The sequence below is a fragment of the Mytilus galloprovincialis genome, chromosome 11 (assembly GCF_965363235.1).
Source record: "Mytilus galloprovincialis chromosome 11, xbMytGall1.hap1.1, whole genome shotgun sequence".
Lineage (NCBI taxonomy): Eukaryota > Metazoa > Mollusca > Bivalvia > Mytilida > Mytilidae > Mytilus > Mytilus galloprovincialis.
The window spans coordinates 6,541,806-6,565,820 of NC_134848.1; the positions used below are offsets into that span (position 1 = coordinate 6,541,806).

Genomic DNA, 24,015 nt, shown 5'->3' on the forward strand with positions numbered 1-24,015 from the left:
ACGATTTTAATTTTGAAATTATAAATTTCCCCCACCTTAGTAGCAATATATCAACTTCACCTGCATATGGGATATATATATTCCCAACTTATTCAATATTCAAGAGCTTGCAGCTCCTACTCAGACTTTGTTAAACGTCATCAGTGTCTGAGTAGAAAGTTGATGAACTAGGTATATGTCAAAAAACGTCTCTTCCTTTTTTCTAAAAAAGTTCATCGGAAGGTACCAAGACCTTATTGATAAATATTCCGTATCAATTTCACAAATAATACATGATGGTCTTGATGTATAGATTCTGCGTACTGATGTTGTTTATCATCTCAACAACGAGTTTTATTGTTCTTTCATTTGTCTTTGTTCTATTTTTTATATTACTTTTACTGTTGGATTGTGTTATGTGATATCCGTTTAACTTGGCTCGGTACATCCCATCAATGTGTTTGTTTTGTCTTTCATTTTTTAGTAGTGTATTTTGTATATGCGACTTTTTGTATTTCTTTGGTTCTTATAACGTGACTCTGTACTTTAAAGATCCCGTCAGTATGATATTGTTCTATTTTATGTCATTATGATATATTTCTATTATGAATTACAAAATACGTTGAACCACAAACGTCAAAATTATTTAATCGCGAAGTGGAATTAACTATTTGTGGATTCTTATAAATTCTATATAATTTTGGGACTATTTTAAATCTCGGTCTATTTCTGAAATTTATTCTTACATACTTTTGATTTTTTAACCCTGTATGCTAACATTGCCTATGTGAAATTTTAAAATTGATGGAATGTACAATGAACGACAAATATATGTGACGTATAAAATTTTCTGACGTCAGACTCTCAAATCAATGAATGTGTTTATAGATAGATGTTTTTGTGTTCCGTTAAATTGTTCCTTTTAAAATTGTTACACGATGATGACTGCTGTACCCATATTTTGACTATTTTATTTATTGTGTCTGTTTAGTTAACACATCATTGTAAATATAACGGAATTTGATGAAACTGTCATCAAAGTGAAAGGGTAAGCGCTATGGAACCAGGTTTAATCCACCAATTTCTACATTTGAAAATGCCTGTACCAAGTCAGAAATATGACAGTTCTTGTCCATCCGTTTTTGATGCGTTTTATTATTAGATTTTGCCATGTGATTACGGACTTTCCGAATTGATTTTCCTCTAAGTTCAGTATTTTTGTGATTTTACTTTTCACTTACGTTAGCCATGTCAGTGTGCATTGTGAATCTTAAGACTCAAATGAAAAGATTGATAAAGATCAGAAAAATTTATTTTATTAAAGTGTCACATGTTGATCTTACACAAAACTAAATATTTACAAGTAAAATCACATAAAAAAAATCAGAACCAAGCTTATAAAGACTTATGAGACACACAAGTACAATAACATAAAAAAATCCGAACCAAGCTTATAAAGACTTATGAGACACACAAGCACTCAAGGTAAAAAAATAAAAAAATAAAAAGAGATCTCATGTATTTATCTTGCAAACGTAATAAATTGATCAGTTTGATTTTAACCAAGTTTAAAAAAAATGTAATACTGGAAAACACACCTACGTTTAAAACTAAGACTTACGACTTAAAACAAAATTATGGGTAAAATGCATTTAAGACTCAAATGACTGTACTTCATGTTAAGTGTATAATTAAGTCGTGCTTTTGTAACCACAAATTACATAACACGTTTTTGTTTAATAGATACACAAGTTAACTATTGAACATATGAACTGTTTACACAGAGATAATATGCCTCACCTGTGGCGGATCTTCGTGCAATTGGTTCCTCTTTAACTGACAAATTACCTACATACTAGTCCATGAAAGGGAGCGGAGGAGGGGGGAAACGAATCAACATGCAACCATTCAAATTAGATTTGTAAATGTAATTACAACTGCATACCAAATATAATTACCATACCATAAGTGTTTTTTTTAAACTGATGGAAATGAGACCTGCCAATTCTTATTCAGCTGCATACCAAATTCATCAATTTACCAAAAGCGATTCAATTTAAAATTACTTACCAATAGTGAATCCTCTAAAATTGACAAACATTTTAATCTGTCATAGGCGCGATAACAATATATTATTGTAAGTATATTTGAAGAAAACTTGCAAGAACAATGCAAATTTGAAAACCTTGAAATTAAATGTATCCTAAGACTTATATGTTGAACATGGAGAAATTGATATTCATGAGCGCCTAGAAAAATATGTCAGGACAAATAAGAATCAAATCTCTCGTTAGTTGAAACAGCTAACATTTCAAAAATAATCATTGCATCAGTGAAATAAATTAATAAAACGTGTTAATCAATTTGACGTAACAAAATAACTGGCTTTACAATTAACCAGTTATACCTATATTGCATTATTGAAGTGCAAGACAAATTAAAGATAAGAAGATGTGGTATGATAGTCAATGAGTCAACTATGAACCAAAAAACAAATTGAGTAAATGTAAGCATCTAGAGGTCACTGTATGGCCTTAAAAATGGGCAAAACCCATATTGTTTAGTAAACATGAACAACAGTCTTACCCAAAAGGATATTTCCCTGAACAATTGTTCGCCTCTAATTCTCTATAGTTTTTTAGATGGATTTTTTTAATAATACTTTTTAATTTACTTTTCTGGGATTTCATTATATATTTGACATTCAAGTATAAAATGGTATTCATCTTCAATAGCGTTAGTGTTACACTTAGTACATAGTCTATTATTTTATCAACACTATAACATCTGATTGTTTCTATACTTGAATTATGAGCTGATATATGATATATTTACAAATATATAGTGTGTATGTATATATAGTTTACAGGTCTATCTAAATAAAATTGCAATCATGTATACTATGTATATATATATCTATACAAATAACATTTACTCTATTTTCTAATGACTGGCTATAAATTGGACTTTGTTATTTTTATTGAAACTTTTTTACTCTTATTTTCTTATTCATCTGTAAAAGTGTAGGAAATCAAATTTGTTATCAATACACTCAAGTAAACATGGTGTATTTATTGACTTTTCAGAAACTGCTTCACATAACATTAAACATTTCCTTCAATAACAGTCAAACTGAACGAGAAAAAACTGAACGAGAGAAGGTGTTAACTCATATCAATAATACTAATAATGAAACAATTACAAAACAGAAAAAAGCTAAACAGTTAAAAGTAAAAGTAATAATGATAGGTATACAGAATCAATAATAATAGGTATACAGAATAAACAATAATAGGTATACCAAATCAATAATAATAGGTATACCAAATCAATAATAATAGGTATACATAATCAATAATAATAGGTATACAGAATCAATAATAATAGGTATACAGAATCAATAATAATAGGTATACAGAATCAATACACAAACTGCATTAACTGAGAATATAATCAAATACATTGTGCTTTTGACCTTAAGCGATAAAATCAGAATCGGTTAATGCCATAAACGACCCCGTTTATATAGTGTCTGGTCAATAACACATTGTGTAACGTATTTATCTTCGACTATCTTCACATAGTTGAATTTAGTCGTTGTTATAAAGACCTGAATGAAGTATTGACGTAATCTTTGGTTTCTGATGAACATCTCTAGCTTGAAATTAAGAATCTAATTATACAAAAAAATCAAAATGCCTCCTATAGCAATTGTATGTCATAGATCCTTGATTTCACAACTTTCGACACGAAGCTTTCTTTCAATGATAAAACATATTGATGATTTAACTTTATGATTAAATACTATGTTTTAACTTATCTTGAAATACTAGTTAATATATCAAACACATTCTGCATTTGTATGCGCTTGTCCTAAGTCAGTAACCTATTGTTCGATGGATGTGGTTTGTTGGTTTGGTTCATATGTGTTTCTCTGTTATAAGACCTCGGTCGTCCTGTATGAATGGTTTAACACTATAATTTATAGTTTGCTGATTGGTGTGCGCCGTGGCTTCGTACTTTGACCTATAGTTAACTTTTATTACATTGGGACTCGAATGGACAGTGTTCAAACCACATCTTCTTCCTTATATTTATTGTTTACCATTGACTTTTTTTGTCAATTGAATGAGTAAATTATAGTTTGAGTAGTTCATTACATTTTTCTAATATGCGAAGTTTTCACATATTCAATATTTATCCTATTGACCGTAAATGGTAAATACAAAAAAAAAATTACAAATATCGTTCAAAGCATCAGATACCACACTATCGAAAAACTGCATGAATCTTTTCCATCAATTCTGAAAAATTCAAAAGAAATTCCGTTAAAAAATCATTTGCAAAACGTGTTTGCATCCGATACTGAGATAATATAATGTTCCTAATTAGAGCAACATATCTTTATTCGTTTACCTTAACATGAAGAATAACTTAGTTGTGTTCGCTTTATCCAGATGATTTGTTCATTTCAAGTTAGAATTAATGATGCAGACTTGGTTTAAGCATTTGTTGGATTTTTCCGGATGTTGTCATATTTTGTATGCATCTACTAGCTGTCAGTAACTGCGAGCACTCTCAAATCGTATTTTCTTGTTAATTCGACCTGTTGATACTGTTTATAATGCTTTTTTGTTATTTTTTATTTATATGGATCTTGTCTGTACACCAGCTTTGATTATTTGTAATATCTTCAATTTTTCACTTATTCTTACAACATTTGTTTAAACTTCAAGATTATAAAAAAACCGGTTTTTTTCTGAAGTGAACATTGATTGGTTAAATATTTCTCAGTCATGTCCTGTTTTTGAATTTGTTTGTTAGCTTTTTGGTCATGAATGTTTGTCTCTAAATAAAGGCAACAGTAGTATACCGCTGTTCAAAACTCATAAATCCATGGACAAAAAACAAAATCGGGATAACAAACTAAAACCGAGGGAAACGCATTAAATATAAGAGGAGAACAACGACATAACACTAAAATGTAACACATATAGACAATATTTAATTAAAGGGAAATTCCGCGATTTTTTACTTATCATCTAATTATGTTCATCTTAACATAAACAACACATTTGCAAAGTTTTAAGTTTACATTCCTTCTAATAACGGAGAAAATCAAGTATTTGTAACTTTTTTGGTTGAATTCTCGAGTGGGTCGTGACGTATTAGCCCGATTTATTGAATTCTGGGAAAAAATAAAATCTGTTTAACTCTTATAGCTTATCGACAATATACGTAATTAAAAGCGCACAGCTGACGAATGGTCGAAGTTATAAACCACAATATAAGAATGAACGAAAGTGAATATGCATATATATATACCGTTTTGTATTGATTGAATTAAACTCCTATAAAATTATCTCTAGTAAATGTTTTTGAATAAATTTAATTAATTATTGTTGAGATTTTTTTCATAAAATATTTATTGAACATTTTTACTGATATTGAACTGAAAATATTTCAGTTCTATTTACCGTTATTGTTTTGATAATCATTTCAATGCAACTAATGTGTGAGCAGAGTGTGTATATTATTTTGTAAAGGTCACTGTATATTTCTCGGCTTGAGGTCAATTCGTTTACCTTGTAGCTATTTAGCCGCAGGTGTGAGTTCAAGCGTACACAGGTATAAATGTTGTTATTTGGAAAGGATAAATATATAAATTTGTTTATTAAAGTGTCACATATTGATTGCCATAAAACATATACAACAATTATAATATTTACACATAAAACAATCAATATCCAGCCATAAATACTGACTTATGAGACACTAACATTATAAAACTTTATGCAATTACTGATCAATAGTTAAAACAACTAAACATTACTCATTAAAATTGTTTCTTATACTTATAAAATTTTCCTATATCGTAGTTCTTATACTTGTAAAATTTTCTTATATCCAAGTTTTTAGAAACAAATTAAAAATCTGAATATATAATCATTTCTTGAATATGATTAAAATTGACGTATACAATGTAATATAAAGCTTAAAAATTATTGCCTGTATTAAAATTTTCTACTGGTAAAAATATTTACGTTAATCATGTTAATGAACAGTTGTAAATTCTGATTAAAATAAATTTGTTATGAAAATAATTTTCTTCGAATAAAAAATTTATGTAACATTTTACACAAATAGTGTTGGATACTTGAACAGTTCATGATTTGTATAAATTTATCGTCCATATCAAGATTGCTAAAGTGATCAATATATTTAGAGCATTCGGAAAATAAATTATACCGTAAGTCACTATAAAGTTCACATTCAAGAAGGAAGTGTTTTTCATTTTCTACATAACCAAGGTTACAAAACACACAGAGTCTTTCTTCTATCCGAATAGGCGGCCTGGAGTACCTGCCGATCTCGTAGGCAAGGGGTAGTGCACCGGACCGAAACAGAGCCATAGTTCGTCTTTCCGGCCTGGCCATATTTAGGCAAACATACGGTTCAGTTTTTACATTGTTTTTAAACAGTCTATATGTGCGTAATTTATTACCATTTTGTATATTGCGCCTATCATTGAAAAGTTCTCTGTGCCACTCTGTATTGTCGAGTTCTACCAATTTTTCAATAACAGTTCTCATAACAGTTTTTATGGAATAAGACAAGTCATATACAATATCTCTAATGTTTAAACTATTTACAATTTTGTCAACTTCAAAAGCCCAGCCCTTTTTCTTCCTAGATGTCCATTTCAATATTTTATATGATGTTCTATTTTGTTCGGTGCGAAGAAGTCTACACAATAGCCTACAGTAATGTATTCGTTGTTTTGTGTGACAAGATGTCCATCCCATATCACCGCGAGTAGCTACATTCGAGGTCAGTTTTCCAACGGAGAGAAAATATTTGCAGGCTCTGTTTTGTACAGCTGAAATAGCACTAAACGATTTAGTGCCCCAAATGCCACTACCGTATAGTAATATCGGTTCCACCGTAGCTGTATAAAGTTTAGTGTACACCTTATGAGTCATTCCTCCTGCTAATACCACTTTTGTCATTAAACTTCCTAGAGCACGACTGGCTGCTTTAGCTAATTCTTTTGAGTTTTTCGTAAATGTAAGATGTTCATCCATCCAGACACCAAGATATTTATATGAGTCACAATAATCGATATTATTCTCCATACATTTAAAGTTAAATTCAGAACGATCGAAAGACTGCGGTCGAAAATGAACGACTTTAGTTTTATTCACATTTATGGACAGTTTCCATGTTGTACACCAGTCAGACACAATATCAAGCATGCGTTGAAGACTACTTTCATCTGGTGCAATTAAAGCTATGTCGTCAGCATAAAGCAGTATACTGAGACAAAAGTCATCAAGCTGTAATCCACACTCAAGGGAATTGATACGTTGTGAGAGGTCATTGATATACACAGAAAACAATGTCGGTGATATGATACAGCCCTGTTTCACTCCGGTCTCTACGTTGAACCACGGGGTATGGTCATTGTTAACACGAATAGTACATTTGACTTCCTTATATAAAGACTCAATTGCTGCTAAAAATTTTCCACGCACACCAATTTTCTGAAGTTTATACCATAATAAGTTATGTTGTACGGTGTCGAAAGCTTTGCGCATGTCTACAAAACACACATATGTCGATTTTCTAGAAATTTTACGATCGTTTAAGACGGAATATAGAGAATGGATATGTTCTTCACAGCTTCGACCTTTCCTGAACCCATTTTGTTCGTCGCATAAAACGTTGTTTTTCTCAAGCCAGGTACTTAGACGGTGATTGAGAATATTGCAATAAATTTTGCAAGGCACTGAAATTAAAGTTATCCCCCTGTAATTCAATGGTTGTCTGTCATCATCTGTTCCTTGTTTAAGAATAGGGTTTATGATTCCACTAGTCCACTGAGTTGGAACTCTACCAATGTTGAAACACCCACTTATAATTTGGAATAATAGATTTACTGCGGTGTCATTTTTCAAAACTTCAGCTGGAATATCGTCTATTCCAGCTGCCTTGCGCAACTTTGCACGTAATACTGCCTGTAAAACTTCCTCCCTGGACATAGGTTCGTTTAACGGCGAAACATCGACTTCAGTATTAAATGTTGATTCATCAAGGTCCGAGTCACTGTTACCATTTTGATGGAATAAAGTCTGAAAATCGTTTTTCCATTTGTTAAGTACAACATTTTTATCCGTTGCCTCGTTTCCATCCTCGTCCACTATAGCTAATGGTATACAACGTTTACGGTTACTAGCGATGCCTAAATTTCCTATTGACTTCCAAAAGTCACGCTGATTAGTCTCATCGAGTTTGTCTTCAAGTTTCTGTCGCTCTTAACTCTGAAATTGTCTTTTAAATTTTCTGTTTAAGCGATCAAAAGTTTTTCTTTCTACACAATATTCTTCCTTCAGTTTACGCTTTGTACAGTTCGGACCGGTGAAACGTAACCATTTCTTCTCGGATTTACATACTATCTTCCATTGGACTGAAAGATTTTCATTCCAATACGGTTTATAACACATTTTCTTACGTTTATCACGACCAGCAGCATTGTTATAAGTTGGTAATTTATTATTGATTTCACATTTAACTAAATCCTGAAACTCATCGTATGCATTTTGCACGTCATTTGATATTTCTATATAATTTTCAATAAATAGAAAGGATTAGAGTATATGCTGTCATGATGTTAATACACTAAGATTAAATACACGATGAGAATAAAGATACAATAATTAAATTGTGTAAATTAATTGAAAATAAAATTCAGATTCGTAATTCCGAAAGTGTATAAAAATAAAAGGAAACAATTTTTGATACTTTCTTAGCGGCAATTGGCGTAAAGATTCAAATATGAAGCAAAAATAGTAGTTTTAATCTTTAATAAAAACTAAATGCAATATTACCCAATTTGATATACCATTGTACATCTGTTTGATATCATTGACTTTACCGGAATTTCTTAACTTGTATTCAAATCTGGCTGTGTTTAAATGCTAATAAAACTATTGCAATTTTAAAGTTTTTAATTGACAAAAAAATACAACATACAACATGCATAATTTTTTTTTTTGTAGTTTCTTTTTAACATTTTATTCTTACATAATTAAATTCATTTGACAATCATTTACACGAACTTTTTGTGAAAAGAATACTAATTATCTAAGCTAAGGCATTATATCTTTTGAGGATTTTTGAGGATTTTTTTTAAAATTCTATGATAATAGTTGTGCAATGTTGAACATGATAGCCGTCATTAATCCAAATAAGTAATACAGTAGTTGTAATAAAAGTTATACTTTAGTCATGCATTACAGATATTGACGAATTTATAATAGTTTGTTCATACATCGTTGTTCATGAAACAATCATTATTAGTATACATGTAAGTTTCCTGACGTATAAGAGCCATTGAGGATGAGCTCCAGAGAAATCAGACTAGTTGCGTTTCGTTCGTTTGTTTGTTGGGAAAGGAGAGGAAATGCAACCGCTTGTACAGATAAACGACAGAATTACCATACAAGCATTTATAGTCAACACAATCAGAAAGAGTTCCCATCGTTAGACGGGGAATATGAAGGCTTCCAAGAATGAACAAGTGACATGTCTAACTCTGAACAGTTAGAGAACAGACTATCGACATCGAACGCTTGTTCTTGATATTTGAAACTGTATGCATATATATACGTATACGTTTATGATATAGTGATGAGTTCTGACAAAAACTAAATTCCTTCATGGTTATATCTTGCCATACGTTTATATTGGTTTGTAAGGTGATTACTCAAAATCGTTATTTGAAAATCCTGTTTGTGAGATGTAGATTCATTTCAATACAGAAATTTCGTCTATATATTTCACAAGTGTATAACACGGAGAAGCTCTGAAGGTTCATTACTCCCATTTTGTTTGGGTGTGAACCATCGATGTTTACAGCAATATCAAGGAATAAGGTGATGATGGTAGAAAGAACTATGGGCGTCATGTGGCAAATATTACATGCATATCGGACAATGAGTTGTCAATCTGTATGAAAAGTTTTCCAATACAACCATATTATTGAGAAGGAATGTTTACATGCTATACTCTCGTACTAGTATTACAGGGTTCTTGTGGCGTTCACCTTAGACACACATCGTTTTAACGATGTTTAAAAAAAGACAGAACCAATTTAATGTCATATTTCCCTATTTTTTAAATATAACTAAAATTCTTTTATCTGACAAGAATATCCCTATTTAGCGAACAAGTAATTTATTCTTTTTTCGGTTATTGAATACCAAGAAAGAAAATAAATCCCGAAATTAATTTGAAACTTTGATACTCAAAAGTTTCCCAGCAAAATATTCACATCCCCTGGGGATAATTAGTGTTCGTCCAGTGGCATATATAACAATTGTGATGACGAATTCCTTCCTTTGTTTGAGAACAATCTTATTGAAATATAAATCTGTGATTTTCCTAGGTCCACAGCTTCAATGAACCAAAGCAAAAGTTATACATCGACCTGTATTTAAATCAAATTGGTTCTCTTCTTCTTTTGGTATACAACTGTAGTCTATCGACATTCGATGATTACATACTGTTGGCATACGTTGGCTAGTCTATTTACAACACTTTTACCCCTATTTATTCAAAATATATGTTTTTTTCTTATGTTCAATGTATACACGTATATATTTTAAATTGCGCTATAGTTCCGTAACTTTATATTCAGTCGTATAAACGAATCGTCGGCAAGTGCGTACATTTTTTTAAATCAATATTTCTGGTCTGTTCCAATCTGTCCTTCACTATTGACAATGACTATATATTACATTTTCCCAAATTCACCCTTGGAAAAAATATTTAAATAGATTTTAATTTCATCAAATCTTATTTTTTGGGTATTATTTATATATTATGAATTATATTCTTTACACCAGAAATGTTATTTATAAACAAGCGTATGAGTTTAGTAATGATAAGTAAGACAGAGTTGTATATTATACATCTGATAGTTCAAAATGGAAAGTTATAAGTTATAAGTTATCAGCCGTGTACACTGATCAATACCTGCAGAAGTGAAACGATGCATGAACTTGCAAGCCCGACAGGAAATCGCTTGAATACCTGGACGTGTCACCTCACACCCCTCACAATACCTTTGGAAGTAATACCTTTAGCCATGCTGGTGATCAGATAAGGGAAGATCAAAATATATTTGAAAAAAGTTTATTACTTTAAAGAATTATGAACAAATTAGATTTTCGAAAACAATTTTCACGGAACACTTATTTATGATTTCAACTTTGACTTTTCACCTAATTCCAATATCAACAGTTTAAAAACAACAGACCATGGTAATTTAAAAAAAGTAAGAATATTTTCCGTATCAAGTTAGTTAGTCGTATTAAACAACCGTACGATTGACAAGATATCGACACGCAATTACGACTACATCGGTTACTGTAGTTTTGTTTCTTTGTGGTTTATAGACATATCGTTTTTATTCATCGGGAAAGAAGACAAGATGGCGGATCTCGGAGAATTGATACTCTAAATTTAAAATCGATGGTGATCGCTTATCTAGCGGAATAAAACTTTAATATCTATGAATTTGAACATTTTTATACAGAATGAACATAATATCAATTTTTGATTTTTTTGCGAAGTTTCCCTTTAACTGTGCATTTGTATTCAGATATCGCAGATCAAATTTATTCGTTCATTGTTTAATCATACGTTTTTTGATTGAGTTAAGTCTGCCAATTGATATTTTATCGTATGTTTTTCTTTGTTGTGATGTTATGCTATTGTTTCAGAAAAAGGGAGAAGGTTTGGATCCATTAAAACGTTTAATCCCGCTGCAAATGTTTGCACCTATCCTAAGTCAGGAATCTGAGGTACAGTAGTTGTCGTTTGTTTATGTAATATATACGTGTTTCTCGTTTCTCGTTTTGTTTATATAGATTAGACCGTTGGTTTTCCCGTTTGAATGGTTTTACACTAGTAATTTTGGGGCCCTTTATAGCTTGTTGTTCAGTGTGAGCTAAGGCTCCGTGTTGAAGGCCGTACTTTAACCTATAATGGTTTACTTTTTAAATTGTTATTTGTATGGAGAGTTGTCTCATTGGCACTCACACCACATCTTCCTATATCTATCTAAATGATGTTGAACTACATTTAAATAGTATACATAATATACATGTCTGAAGCATATTTACGTCGAAAGATACAATACAATAATTCAAAATATGTGAAATAGATCAACAAGGTATAAAACACAAGTGGTAAATATCGATTTGTTTTCACTTTGACATTTTAAGCCTAAATATATCTAATAGCTGTTTAAGAACATTTGTTTTGATTAGGAGGTATTGTAATGGACACTTTCTTCATTGCCTAATATATTATACAAAACGTCACAAAAATAACAAGCAAATCGTGCAAACAAATAGTTAGGTGTTCTAAATTCGGGGTTGATATATTTGGTTTTGCATACTTGCATTCCTATTTTTCTTTTCTGTATAAAAGCAAGTATTTTTTTTAATAGTTTTAGAAAAGTATTATATCATCTGACGAGACTTGTTAATTGGAAGTTGCAGTTTATCTACCTTTATTAACAAGGAAATGTAAACAGGATAAACTTTTGTATTCACGTTTTCCGATCGTAATCGTCAATAGTCGAGAACGAAGGGGAACGTTTTTTTGTTGGCTTCAAAGCATTGGTTTTACTGTTTAGTGTAGTGATTTTTTACTGTTGTACTCTTTTCCATCGATTTCTATTTGGGCGTGGTGTTATCTGTCTTTCAAGATTTAGGATTTATTCCTGTACTTCAAACATGAAAAAGATATCACTTAAGTTACCTGCTTTCATTCGTTCTTTTATCTCTTCAAAACTCCTTGTCTCTAATTCCATTTTCCTGATTTCGTCTAATCGTTTTACATAGGATTCACCTGCTGGATTGTTATGCTGGTCAAATCTAGTTAGCATATCATGAACTATAGTGATTAGTGTTTGGTATCGTGTGTCACCTAATGCAAAGACAGAAGAATGCTGCATTTCATTTCTGATCACACGTATCCGTTGAATGTCGTCACCAATAGTATCTTCATTTGGAGAAATCTGGTCAACCTCTTCTATTTTCCTAAAGCCTTTACTTGGAAAGTTTATTTTTAAAGCACAATATTTCTTACACATTTCTGTTATGTCCAACTTTTTACGATCAAGTATTTCTCCAGTCTTTGTATCTAAGAATAAGCGATCGTATAAAACGTCTGATAATACATCTAGAACTATCTTTGACATTCTGACGTAATTCTGTTCCTCACTACTTAATCTACCGGGAGCCTATAATATCAATGAAATATGTAATGATACAAACTAATGCTATATAATTGCCATCTATTAACAGGTAGGTAGCCTTACAAATAGTCAAGGCAGTAAATACACCGGGACAGTGAAAAAGGATAGAACACAGAATTAATGATAGACAGAAAATTCAATGTGACGTCAGAATATTCAAAATTACGTCAAATTTATTTGAATAATTAAAAAAAAAAAAAAGATATACATAAATATATCATTGCAAGCATGCGAGATTTGTACAAAGCACAATGTTCTTAAAGATATACTAGAAGTATTTCCATTCAACAATAATTTTACAGTCGAGCATTTTTTTTTAAATGAGCTAGCTACGTAGTATGTTGTTCGACAGAGATAGATATTTAGGACATAGGGGTTTGTACAAAGCATGACACAATGTTCTTAAAGATATACTAGAAGTATTTCCATTCAACAATAATTTTACAGTGGAGCATTTTTTTTTTAAATGAGCTAGCTACGTAGTATGTTGTTCGACAAAGATAGATATTTAGGGGCTATTCAAGCTGCTATGATATTCAACGCAACCAAGTAAACATGGCGTTATTTTCAATTGATTGAAGATGCATTATAACATGTATTTGATTACTTCTGCCTTGAACATACATAAAACAACTTAGAATATAATAGCAATATACCGGTCAGTAACATTTCTTTATTTTTCATATAGCATAGTATGATACGATCATAAACAAGTGAAATAGGATGGATAATTTGCTTAAAAATTCGTAAGGGTTCCACGGAACCCAGTGTCTCACCTACTTTTGCTGTTAATGGCAGACTCAACAAAAATGAGGAAAAACATCAATAAAAATTTCCCTCTCGATACTGTCTTTTGATTGAAAGAAGCTTCCAAGTTTGGTAAAAAATCCAGGATAGTTTATGAATCTAATAAATGTTTTATAAACTTTAACTGCATACTGTATGTAATGTTAACTGGAAGAAAAACTAAGTCCATTTGTAAGTAAAATACGGAAAAAGTGATTTTTTTTTTTACAAATTTACTTCTATATTAATATCTTATGATCAGAAACAAGCTTTTGTCTAAGCTTGGTAGAAATCCAGGATAGTTTAAGAACATTATAAAAATTTTAAAAACTTAAACCACAGAGTGAATGTTTTGTTTCTGGCAAAAAAAAAGTCCATTTTTAAGTAAAATACGGAAAAGTGGAAATTTATTTTTACAAAATTTTCTTCTTGATAATATCTTATGATCATAAAGAAGCTTCTGTCTAAGTTTGGTACAAATCAAGGATAGTTTATGAAAGTTATTAAAATTTTAAAAACTTTAACCACAGAGTGAATGTAATGTTTCCTCGCAGAAAAACTAAGTCCATTTATAAGTAAAATACGGAAAAAATGGAATTTTATTTTTACAAAATTTACTTCTGGATACTTTCTTATATTCATAAACAAGCTTCTGTCCAAGTTTGGTAGACATTCAGTATAGTTTAAGAAAGTTATTAAAATTTCAAAAACTTTAACCACAGAGTGAATATTTGTGGACGCCGCCGCCGACGACGACGGAATATAGGATTGCTTAGTCTCGCTTTTTCGACTAAAGTCGAAGGCTCGACAAAAATCACATTAATATTTTCGCTATACAGCGTTTATCCTGTAGACGATCACATTAATTTTAGGAAAGCACTTAACATGCGTAAACAGGAGGCACTTAAAAGCCTGTAGGCTGGCTGTAAATTATCTGAAAGTTCATTTATGATTTCAAACATTTAAATAGATATAACTCAACTGTTACTTTCGCTTTTCGTGATATTTTTCGTGTCATGTTGTTTTTCAACCCGGAACAGAAATATGAATCGATGAAGACCCTAGGGTAATCTGTATTTTTTTTGCAAATTGTATTTTGATCTATGAAAAGCTATTCATACATTTAAAATTACAATGCAACCTTTATTTTATATGAAGGTCCCACAAAAAATGTAAAAGGTGTGTATGTTTTTTAGCTTCTCTCATGCGATACCTTTTTGGTCACTTTTTATGTGTTGTGTCTGAATATGAATTATAACCCTCAATAGTGAATGAACAGGTTGAACAAATCCTTCTGAACAAACAGAAAAAGAAGACACATAAGAACCTCACAAGACTTTTTTCAAGTTTATTAATGAAAACTCTGTCTCTGATTGGAATACGGTTAGGTGAGCTTTAAATTATAAGTTATAGTGTGGATTACGCAAATGTTTGAAGTTGGTCGGGTTTTGCGTACATCTCCTGTCAAACAAAAGTTTTGTTGTTTTCCTCTTATAGTTGATGTGTTTACCTCAGTTTTAGTTTTTTAACACGGATCTGTTTTCTCTCAATAGATCTATGACTTTCGAACAGCGGTATATATAAAATTTAGTCCTGGTATCTATGATGAGTTTATTTACAACCACTGCCGGTAGAGATTTATTTCCCCGAGGGTATCACAAGCCCAATAGTCAGCACTTTCTGTGCTGACATGAATTATCATTGATATTGTTAAATTTTGAATTTTTTGAAATACTGAGGCTTTTCTACCTCAGGCATAGCTTACCGTAGCTGTATTTGGCAACACTTTTAGGAATTTGGGATCTCAATGCTCTTCAACTTCGTACTTTGTTTTTGTTTTTGTTTTTTTTTAAAACTTTTTTTGGATTCGAGCTTCACTGATGAGTCTTTTGTAGACGAAACGCGCGTCTGTCGTATATATAAAATTTAGTCCTGGTATCTATTATGAGTTTATATACTACTGTTGCCTTTATTTGACACATTTAAAAAAAACTTAGTCATATTTGACACAACTTTTTGGAATTTTGGATCCTTAATGCTCTTCAACTTTGTACAGTCGTGCATATTAATTGCGAATGGACCCAATACTATTATCTTTATCACAACCAGTCCCCAATGATACTGACATAAGCAACGAGTACACATCAAAGATAAATATACAAATTACCAATAATTGGATTTCATCATATCACAAATATATGCCCAATAAATGAAAATAATCTAAAGCAAATAGAAATATTACCTTAGATTTCTCACCAGACCAATAGTCTTTATATTTATGAACTGTCGCATGTTCTTCGCAATAATAATTTTTCCCATCATTTACTTGATCAAATTCACGGAATCCTGTGTCAAAGGAGAAACTGGTGGTCTCACACTTCCATTTTTTCTCGAAAGATACCGTTTTCAACTTGTATCGCGTGTTGACAATTCTGTTGATTTCTCTTTCGACAACTTTTAAAACAGCTTGGTTAACCTCTGTATCTACTTCATTCCATTGCCATACTTGCAGCTGAATCATATGGCTACTCTTTGCTAATACAAATTTTGCACAGCCAGTTGAGTCAATATTGAATACACAACAATCCTTGAAGAGACCTATCTCGCCCTTTACCACTGCTAGAGGATATTCTCGTAGACAAGAGACAATCAGATTGCTGATTAGATACGGCGGTAAAAAACTAAAGACAAAACACAAACATGTAGATTTGCTAGCATTTGGAACGTTAAACAATACATCAATATCCTTAATTTTTAATGTTTGAAGCATGCATGGAACATAAAAACTATGCTCCCTTTGTACATTTCCACTTTCTGTCAGTAGCAATGGATAGATGATAATGTCAAACTTTTCAATTACTTCCAGTATATGCTCTTTATGAATTCTCATGTCTGCTGATTGTTTCTTAAATATTTCTTCCAATAGCTTAGGATCCATCTTTCCTGTTTTTTTGAAGTTGTCCCATTGTAAGTGTGGTAATTCAAATTGAAACTGCTGGGCTGTAACAATGCATGTAAAAGCATTTGCTAACCATTGGGGATCAAGTATGATGTATGACGAAATGTCTTCAAAAAATATCACGTTACCAATTTCATGTTGATACCTGAGAAAGAGATGAAGCTCCTTGTTATCAGTTATCGGAAGTGGTATGTTCTCACCTAGTTCTTTTAATCTTTCAAAAGAAATTATTTGTTTTCCGATCGTAAGTTCAGAGTTGATGGCTTTTTCCATCTGAATAAATTTAACAGGATATTCTCGATTCCAATTTGCGGTACTCTTTGCTGTGGCAAATATATCATTCCTCAATTTTTCAAAAGTAACGTCTACATCCTCTGTGTTGGAGATCAGGTGAACTGATCTCAGATGAAGCTTGGAATCTTTAAAGATTTTATCAATGTAGGATTCGAGACGTTTTCTGCTTTGTTCTTCGTCCTTTCGCAAAAACAAAAACAGTGTATAGTTTCATGTATAGTTTATGTTTAGTCAGTCTTTAAAAAAATACAATAACATTTAAGGAATGATATCTTTTAAGATCATACAAACACATTCATTTAACGACAAACTCAATGGTCCGACACAAATATTTGAAAAGCACACCAAAAATAATTTTGCTTTTAAGTTTTCAATATAGCTTAGGGCTACTAGTTAGTTCAATCAATACTTTTCTAAGATCAGTATGAAACCTTCTTTACCACGGGTAGTAAGGTCGTCATATCGAGGAGCGTTTAGTACAGTGATTTTGTCATAGTTTGGATAAGTTTGACATGGTTAATTTATGTTGCTTCCCTAAACTATTGCCTCAGTTCTATTCACACGAGCAGATAAAAAGCAAATAAGATGCTTGAATCTGTATTGGAGGTCAAACGATCTATATTGGAATTGTTGTTTCACGAAATTAACGCAGAATAAGCAAGATATCGGAATTGATATGGTTTGGTTAAGCGATTGACATGGTTCGGTTAAGAGTCTAGAAATTCGTCATGGTTTTGGTCAAGATTGTCATGGTTTAGATCGAAATGAATATATATGTGTTCACTTTAATACTGAAAAGTTGATTGATAGCGCCTGTTATTGAACTAAGTTACACTATATATTAACTGCCTGATAAGAAAAAAAGCCTGTTTAACCAAATTTAGTGGGTGTTATCGTAAAAGCGTATGTTAAGCATGCCATGATACTTTTCGTAAGTTTTCTACAATATAAATTTAAAAATAAATTTAAAAGTCACTGCTCTTTTAAACTAGCTTTCGATATAATTTTACAAACAAAAAAAAGTCAAAGCGTTGCTTCTGTTTCACATATAATCTTTTGTCCATATGTCCAAAGTCATGCTTGACTCTGCCGGGGATATCATGAGCGGCATCATTAGCCAAATAGCTAAAGACTTCTATTCAAAAGTGGCAGCCAGTCAAAAAGTAATTCTTGTTTTTCATTTTCTTTTCTAGAAAACTATTCATTTGTTGTTTTTTCTTTATTGTAAATTTTGAACTAGTTTTTGATGAACAAAAGGAGATGTGGGGTGATAGGTCCATGATACAGTAACCCAACTACAAAACTAACCAAAGGATATTAAGATGACATCATAAGTCTTCAACCATTTACGAAACCGAATAGTTACGCGTGACATGGACGATAGTTGTAAAACTTATTGGTTTTAAAACTATAATAGGTGAAATTACAATAAAAAGTACTTTCAAAGTTGGAATTTAAAATATGAAAGATCACAACTCCAATTTTGGATTTAAGCCGATATAATGTTCAAGTTTATCAATTATTATTAGAAATCAATAAAAATCTTTGTAATATTGTATAAATGCATCGTGTATAGTATCATTGAATTATTTCAAATATTTTACTTTTTATTTAATACAGTTTCTATACTATCTGAAAAAAAACTCCTGCTATCTAGTTTTAAGTATGAGGTCGTATATTATTAAATGTGTTTGAAAAAAGGATTGAAATTCAAAGAAACACGTGTTATATTGTCTGCTACATGTACATTTAAACTGTGTACGACCTTAATTGACCTGGCTAGACAAGAAATCATCGTTTGTAATAGGACAGAACCCATTATAAGATGGACGAAGATGAAACAGATGGTAAGTTTGTTGATATATATCACAAGTACACTTCATTTAAACTTCTAAGAACATTCAATGATATTTTTATGCTATCTATATTTGCCCTTTATCATTTTGGCTTATTTGATTTTCAATTTACAATGTAATATCAAATGTAAGATGACGTGGGAAATACATAAATGAGACAGCAAACCAACAACACAAACATGAATTCTTCAACAATAGGATGAATTAAATTGGCCAAACTCTGTATCTGCCTGTTTCTATAAAATGGGTAAATAAATAGGCTAGGATGAATAATTTTGTCCTGCATTTTTTTATGTTGAAATCTGTATCCTGCGTTTTTATTTTTACTCTATTCGGTCCTGCTTTTTTCATCCTGATTATTTTAACATAAATTGTCATCTTGCCTTTTTGTTTGGCCAAGATGTTCATCCGGCCTTTTTTTACTCAAATCTCCTGTCCTGCCTTTTCGGCCAAATTTCATCCCCCTTATAAAAATCAAATGGTAGATCCCTTATTGATATGTTTGACTTAACACAACTTCTTCGACTAACTTCAATAACACATGTCATATACCGTAGAAATGTAAGGATTTGTAGCTTGAAAAATCTTATATGAACATGTATACCATCTATTTTAACTTGTCCTTCTTTACATAAATAGCCAACCCATGGTAAATATAGGCAATAGTGGTCCAGTAGCGTATTCAGAGATTTTAATAAAGGGGACTGGCTACCTAAGAGTAGGCCCGCTACAGTCATTCTTCATTGATTCCCTATACAATCAACCAAATTTTCCCAACAAAAAGGTGATGCGAGCACCTTGACCCTCCCTCTAAGTCCGCCTCTGTAGTCTACCAATGTTTAATAGTCGTAGTTTGATTAAGAAAAAAACAAGGCCAGGCAACAATTTAAAACCGTTAGAAGGTCATCAAAATAATGCAACTTCATGCCTTCCTTTACTTTATTCAGTGAAAGTTTTGGCCTGTATTCTTAAACTGTATCATGAGAATGATATTTATATCAACGTAAATCCATTTTGAATATTTAATTACTCATAAGAAAATAATATTGTGGACATTTGCATATAAGTCTGCTTATCCCCTTATGTCATTTTTTTTTTTAGAAAAGCGGTTTTCATTTATTCTTTGTTTAATTTTAAAATCACAATTTTTTTTTATCGTGACTGCTAAATAGGGTGTTCATTGAGTGAAAAAAAAAAAAAAAAATTTTGAGTTACAAGCATCTTTCTATAAAAACAAGTCAAAGTTACGATCATCTATAGACGAAGTTACGAGCATCTTTCTATAAAAACAAGTCAAAGTTACGATCATCTATAGACGAAGTTGCGAGCATCTTTCTATAAAAACAAGTAAAAGTTACGATCATCTATAGACGAAGTTACGATCATCATCGTGATTTTTTGAATCTCGATTTTCGTTCTTCTGGTTGTTTTTCTATAATTTATGAAAAACACATTCAATAAAGATTTTTCTTGAAATAAAACAAATATGAAAATAAGCTGTTAAAGTTGAGAAATCAGCCTTCTAAAATATCGCTATATTTGTTTCCCCCATATTGGGATGATCGTAATTGCAGTTACGATCATCACGTTGACGCCAGTGCAATAGAGTGTGATATTTGCCATCAACGGTTTAACGATAACGCATATTTTGAAGGTCATCGCAACAGTTAACATTTTAACTACAAACCGTTTAAATGTACCGTATGCAGCAAGGCTTTCGCTTATAGACAATCAATGGCAAATGTCAAAGAATGTCAAGGGAATAAGTCCTACATCTGTATGGAATGTAATGCTGTGTTTAACAGCAAGCGTTCACTAGACCAGCACCATAGTGGGAAACACGAGCAGAAAGAGCATACATGTGTGTGTGGAAAGACCTTCCGTTGGGTTCGATCATTCACCAGACACATTAAAATATGTAAAACAAAATAATATTTAATAAATTTAAAATTTGATTTTTTATTCATTTCAAGCATTCATAAAGTTTAAATGATATATTGTCTCATTTTCAAGATAATGACATTTTTAGATATCATAACATGTTTTTTTATGAGAAAAGATTTTTTCTTCATCTTTCCTATGGTAGAGACGAATTCCTTGAGCACCATGTGCAAATCCATCATATGGTTTCACGATTGCACTATTTACGTTTAGCAGTAGATCTTCGGGGTTGGCCAAACTTTGCATGGCTTCTGAAATAAATAAACGCAGTATTGTTTAAGGGCATATCCAACAGTTTATTTTTGACGGTGAGAATTTTTTCCCGTAAAGATATTTCATTCTTCAATTGACAGAGAATAAAATTTTGCCAAAAAAAATATTTGGTGTCGATTTCGTTTTTGCAAAAAATACTGCTGAAAATTGGACATTTTTGCAATTTTGAAGAAACAAACGTTTTTTATTTAAAAAAAATAAATATGATTTTTTAATCAACATATACTTATATAATGGGGCTCAAATTGAAGCAACATAGTTCAAGATGGTTAGAAAAATCTAACTTTACCATTTAAAGAATTAATTCTTACTCAAATAAAGCCAAAAACGTCATGGTTATCCCCAAAAACGGCAAGAAATGTACATTTGAAATGCACATTTTAGATTTTTTTAAATATTTCTAACGGTGTCGATTTGACCAAAGTAAGATATGTTATTCTTTGAAAAAAATGGAACGTCATAACGTTTTGAAAAATATTTGTCACCATACTCGTTTTTGAGAAAAATCCAGTAATATAATATTGTTTACTCTATCCCTTCCGTAAGCCTCACAAATTGCGCCAAAAATTAAGACGTTTCGGGACGTAACGTTATATTTCCCCGCTAATTTTTCAAAGGCAGTGCGACGTTGTTGCAAACTGTGACTTTGTTGGATAGTTGTCTCGATAGCACTCATATCGCATCTTCTTATTTATAATGGACCAGTATCTGTACGAGATAATAATTCAGTTAGCTTTACTATTGTGTTCGTCAAAATTGTGAAACATGCAAACAATTAATCCGAATAATTCAGTCGTTATATTCCGCTGATCTTAGATTACAAGTAACGGGGAGGGACTGAAATATTCGGGTTAGCAAACTTTGGAATTACAAACTATTAAAATAGTCCCCGTCTCTGGTATACGGTATTTCATCCCCCTTTTAAAACAAACGAATTACACGTTAGAAATCCGTTTCTGTGTGTCGGTCTACAGTACAAAGCAGGGTTAATTTTCATATTATATTTACATTTGATGTTTTTGTTTTGATTATTCATTTTATATGCCACTTGACGTCTGTCATCCATAATCATTATTTATTTTACCGTTACTTTACAAAGAAGTGTTTTTCTTACACTGATTTCTATTACACTGTCTATATAATTTCACATATCGAAATCAATAAAGAGCATGTGAAATTTTGCAACCAAACACTTGTCTAAAATCTCTCCGACTCTATATTATATATTCATGTTGCAGTTTTGTTTTTTTCTTTCTTTACAGGCTTCTAGCTATAAAAAAAATTTGTATGTTGACTCTTAGTGTTTTGAATTATATGTGTCGTTGGGTTGCTGTCGTATTAATGTATACCTTTAAAATCTTTTTCATAAAAAAAGGATTGATTGGGTATAGAAATATTCACATCTCTGGACTGCTCCCGTCCAACAGTTACGTGTATATATCTCAGATATATAAATTTGCAGCCTCGTTTAGACGAAATAAAAATGTCGTAATATCAGACGCATAGAGTAAGGAGAGTTTCGCGCTATCTATACGTTAAAATTCCATCTAAATAAATGGTTGAAGCGATATACGAACGTCGAACAAAATCTATAAACAACAACAAAGGTCACATGAATCTTCAAATAAGTCGCATCTGTTGCGCTTTTTGCAGTTGTAGATGAAAAAAATACTTTGATTAACAAAACAGTTCAGTAAGACATTAACTTGGAGAATAAACGAAACGGCCGAAAAATGTTGAATGTTATTATAAATTGTGGCCATTTTTTTCGTGTGTTTTTGCTTTTATGACATATTTACAATATATAAGTATATGAAATTGACACGGTAATTTTTCCACATAAACGAGCCTTACTGCCGTGGTATAACGCTTCAATATATGAGTTATTGCATATATACATAATGGAGATTGTTTTCTGTTCTACTGCCCTCTACATAGTTTGGCTGCATACAATGTAACCACTGATGTAGACATTGATTATTCAAACAAATGAATTCAAAGAGAAAGATGCGGAAAGAAATTCTAAAATTTTCGTTTAGAAATAAGATATAAAATAAAAATAAAATACCAAAACTGGAGTACTGTTTGAGACACTTATCAGTTGAGAACTAATGATTATGCATCACTATATGAAACTGATGAATTGTTTGCTCCCGTGCTCCAGTGGCAAATATCTCACGCATAATTACGACGAGGCGAGAATGGATCTGAAGTAAATGATTGATAAATGTACATTATCAAGATATAAAGAGTGTACTAGCGGTAAAATGTATGCCGTACTAGATAAAGTTGAATAATGATCAAAATATTGACTTAAGCTATTAGCCCCCCACCCCCCAATTTCGAATTATGGTGTTCCGATGGCTGTTTTTTTCCAATCCTGTTATGGATCCGCTGACTTAAGAGGGCGTGTCTAATTAGTCAAGACCTACACTGGTTTTTTGTTTGTTAAATTATATTTATTCCCTCATACATAAGTAAACACCAACATCGTCAGATATTTTCCACTTGTATGTCAGTGTTTATATTACAATGTTTTCCTAGTTCATGTTTTTTTATTACTGTGTCATCTTTTGTTTTACATAGTTTTCCGCTTA

The 24,015-nt window shown here is 31.5% G+C and overlaps 1 protein-coding gene across 2 annotated transcripts in view; it reads right to left on the reverse strand.

Annotated features, from left to right (window-relative positions):
- Positions 1 to 3,282: 3,282 nt before the first annotated feature.
- The window catches only part of LOC143051526 (uncharacterized), a 45,651-nt gene continuing 24,918 nt past the window's right edge, over positions 3,283 to 24,015 (reverse strand). Inside the window, exons 5-7 of one of the 2 annotated variants that reach the window (XM_076224417.1) lie at positions 16,338 to 17,528; positions 12,811 to 13,294; positions 3,283 to 4,283 (exon numbers count right to left, since the gene is read on the reverse strand). In XM_076224417.1, the coding sequence (XP_076080532.1) occupies positions 4,249 to 4,283; positions 12,811 to 13,294; positions 16,338 to 17,528 (1,710 nt within the window). In that variant the 3' untranslated portion in view covers positions 3,283 to 4,248. Of the gene's footprint in view, positions 4,284 to 12,810; positions 13,295 to 16,337; positions 17,529 to 20,913; positions 21,397 to 24,015 lie in introns of those variants that run through there. The other variant, XM_076224418.1, reaches the window with a different exon arrangement.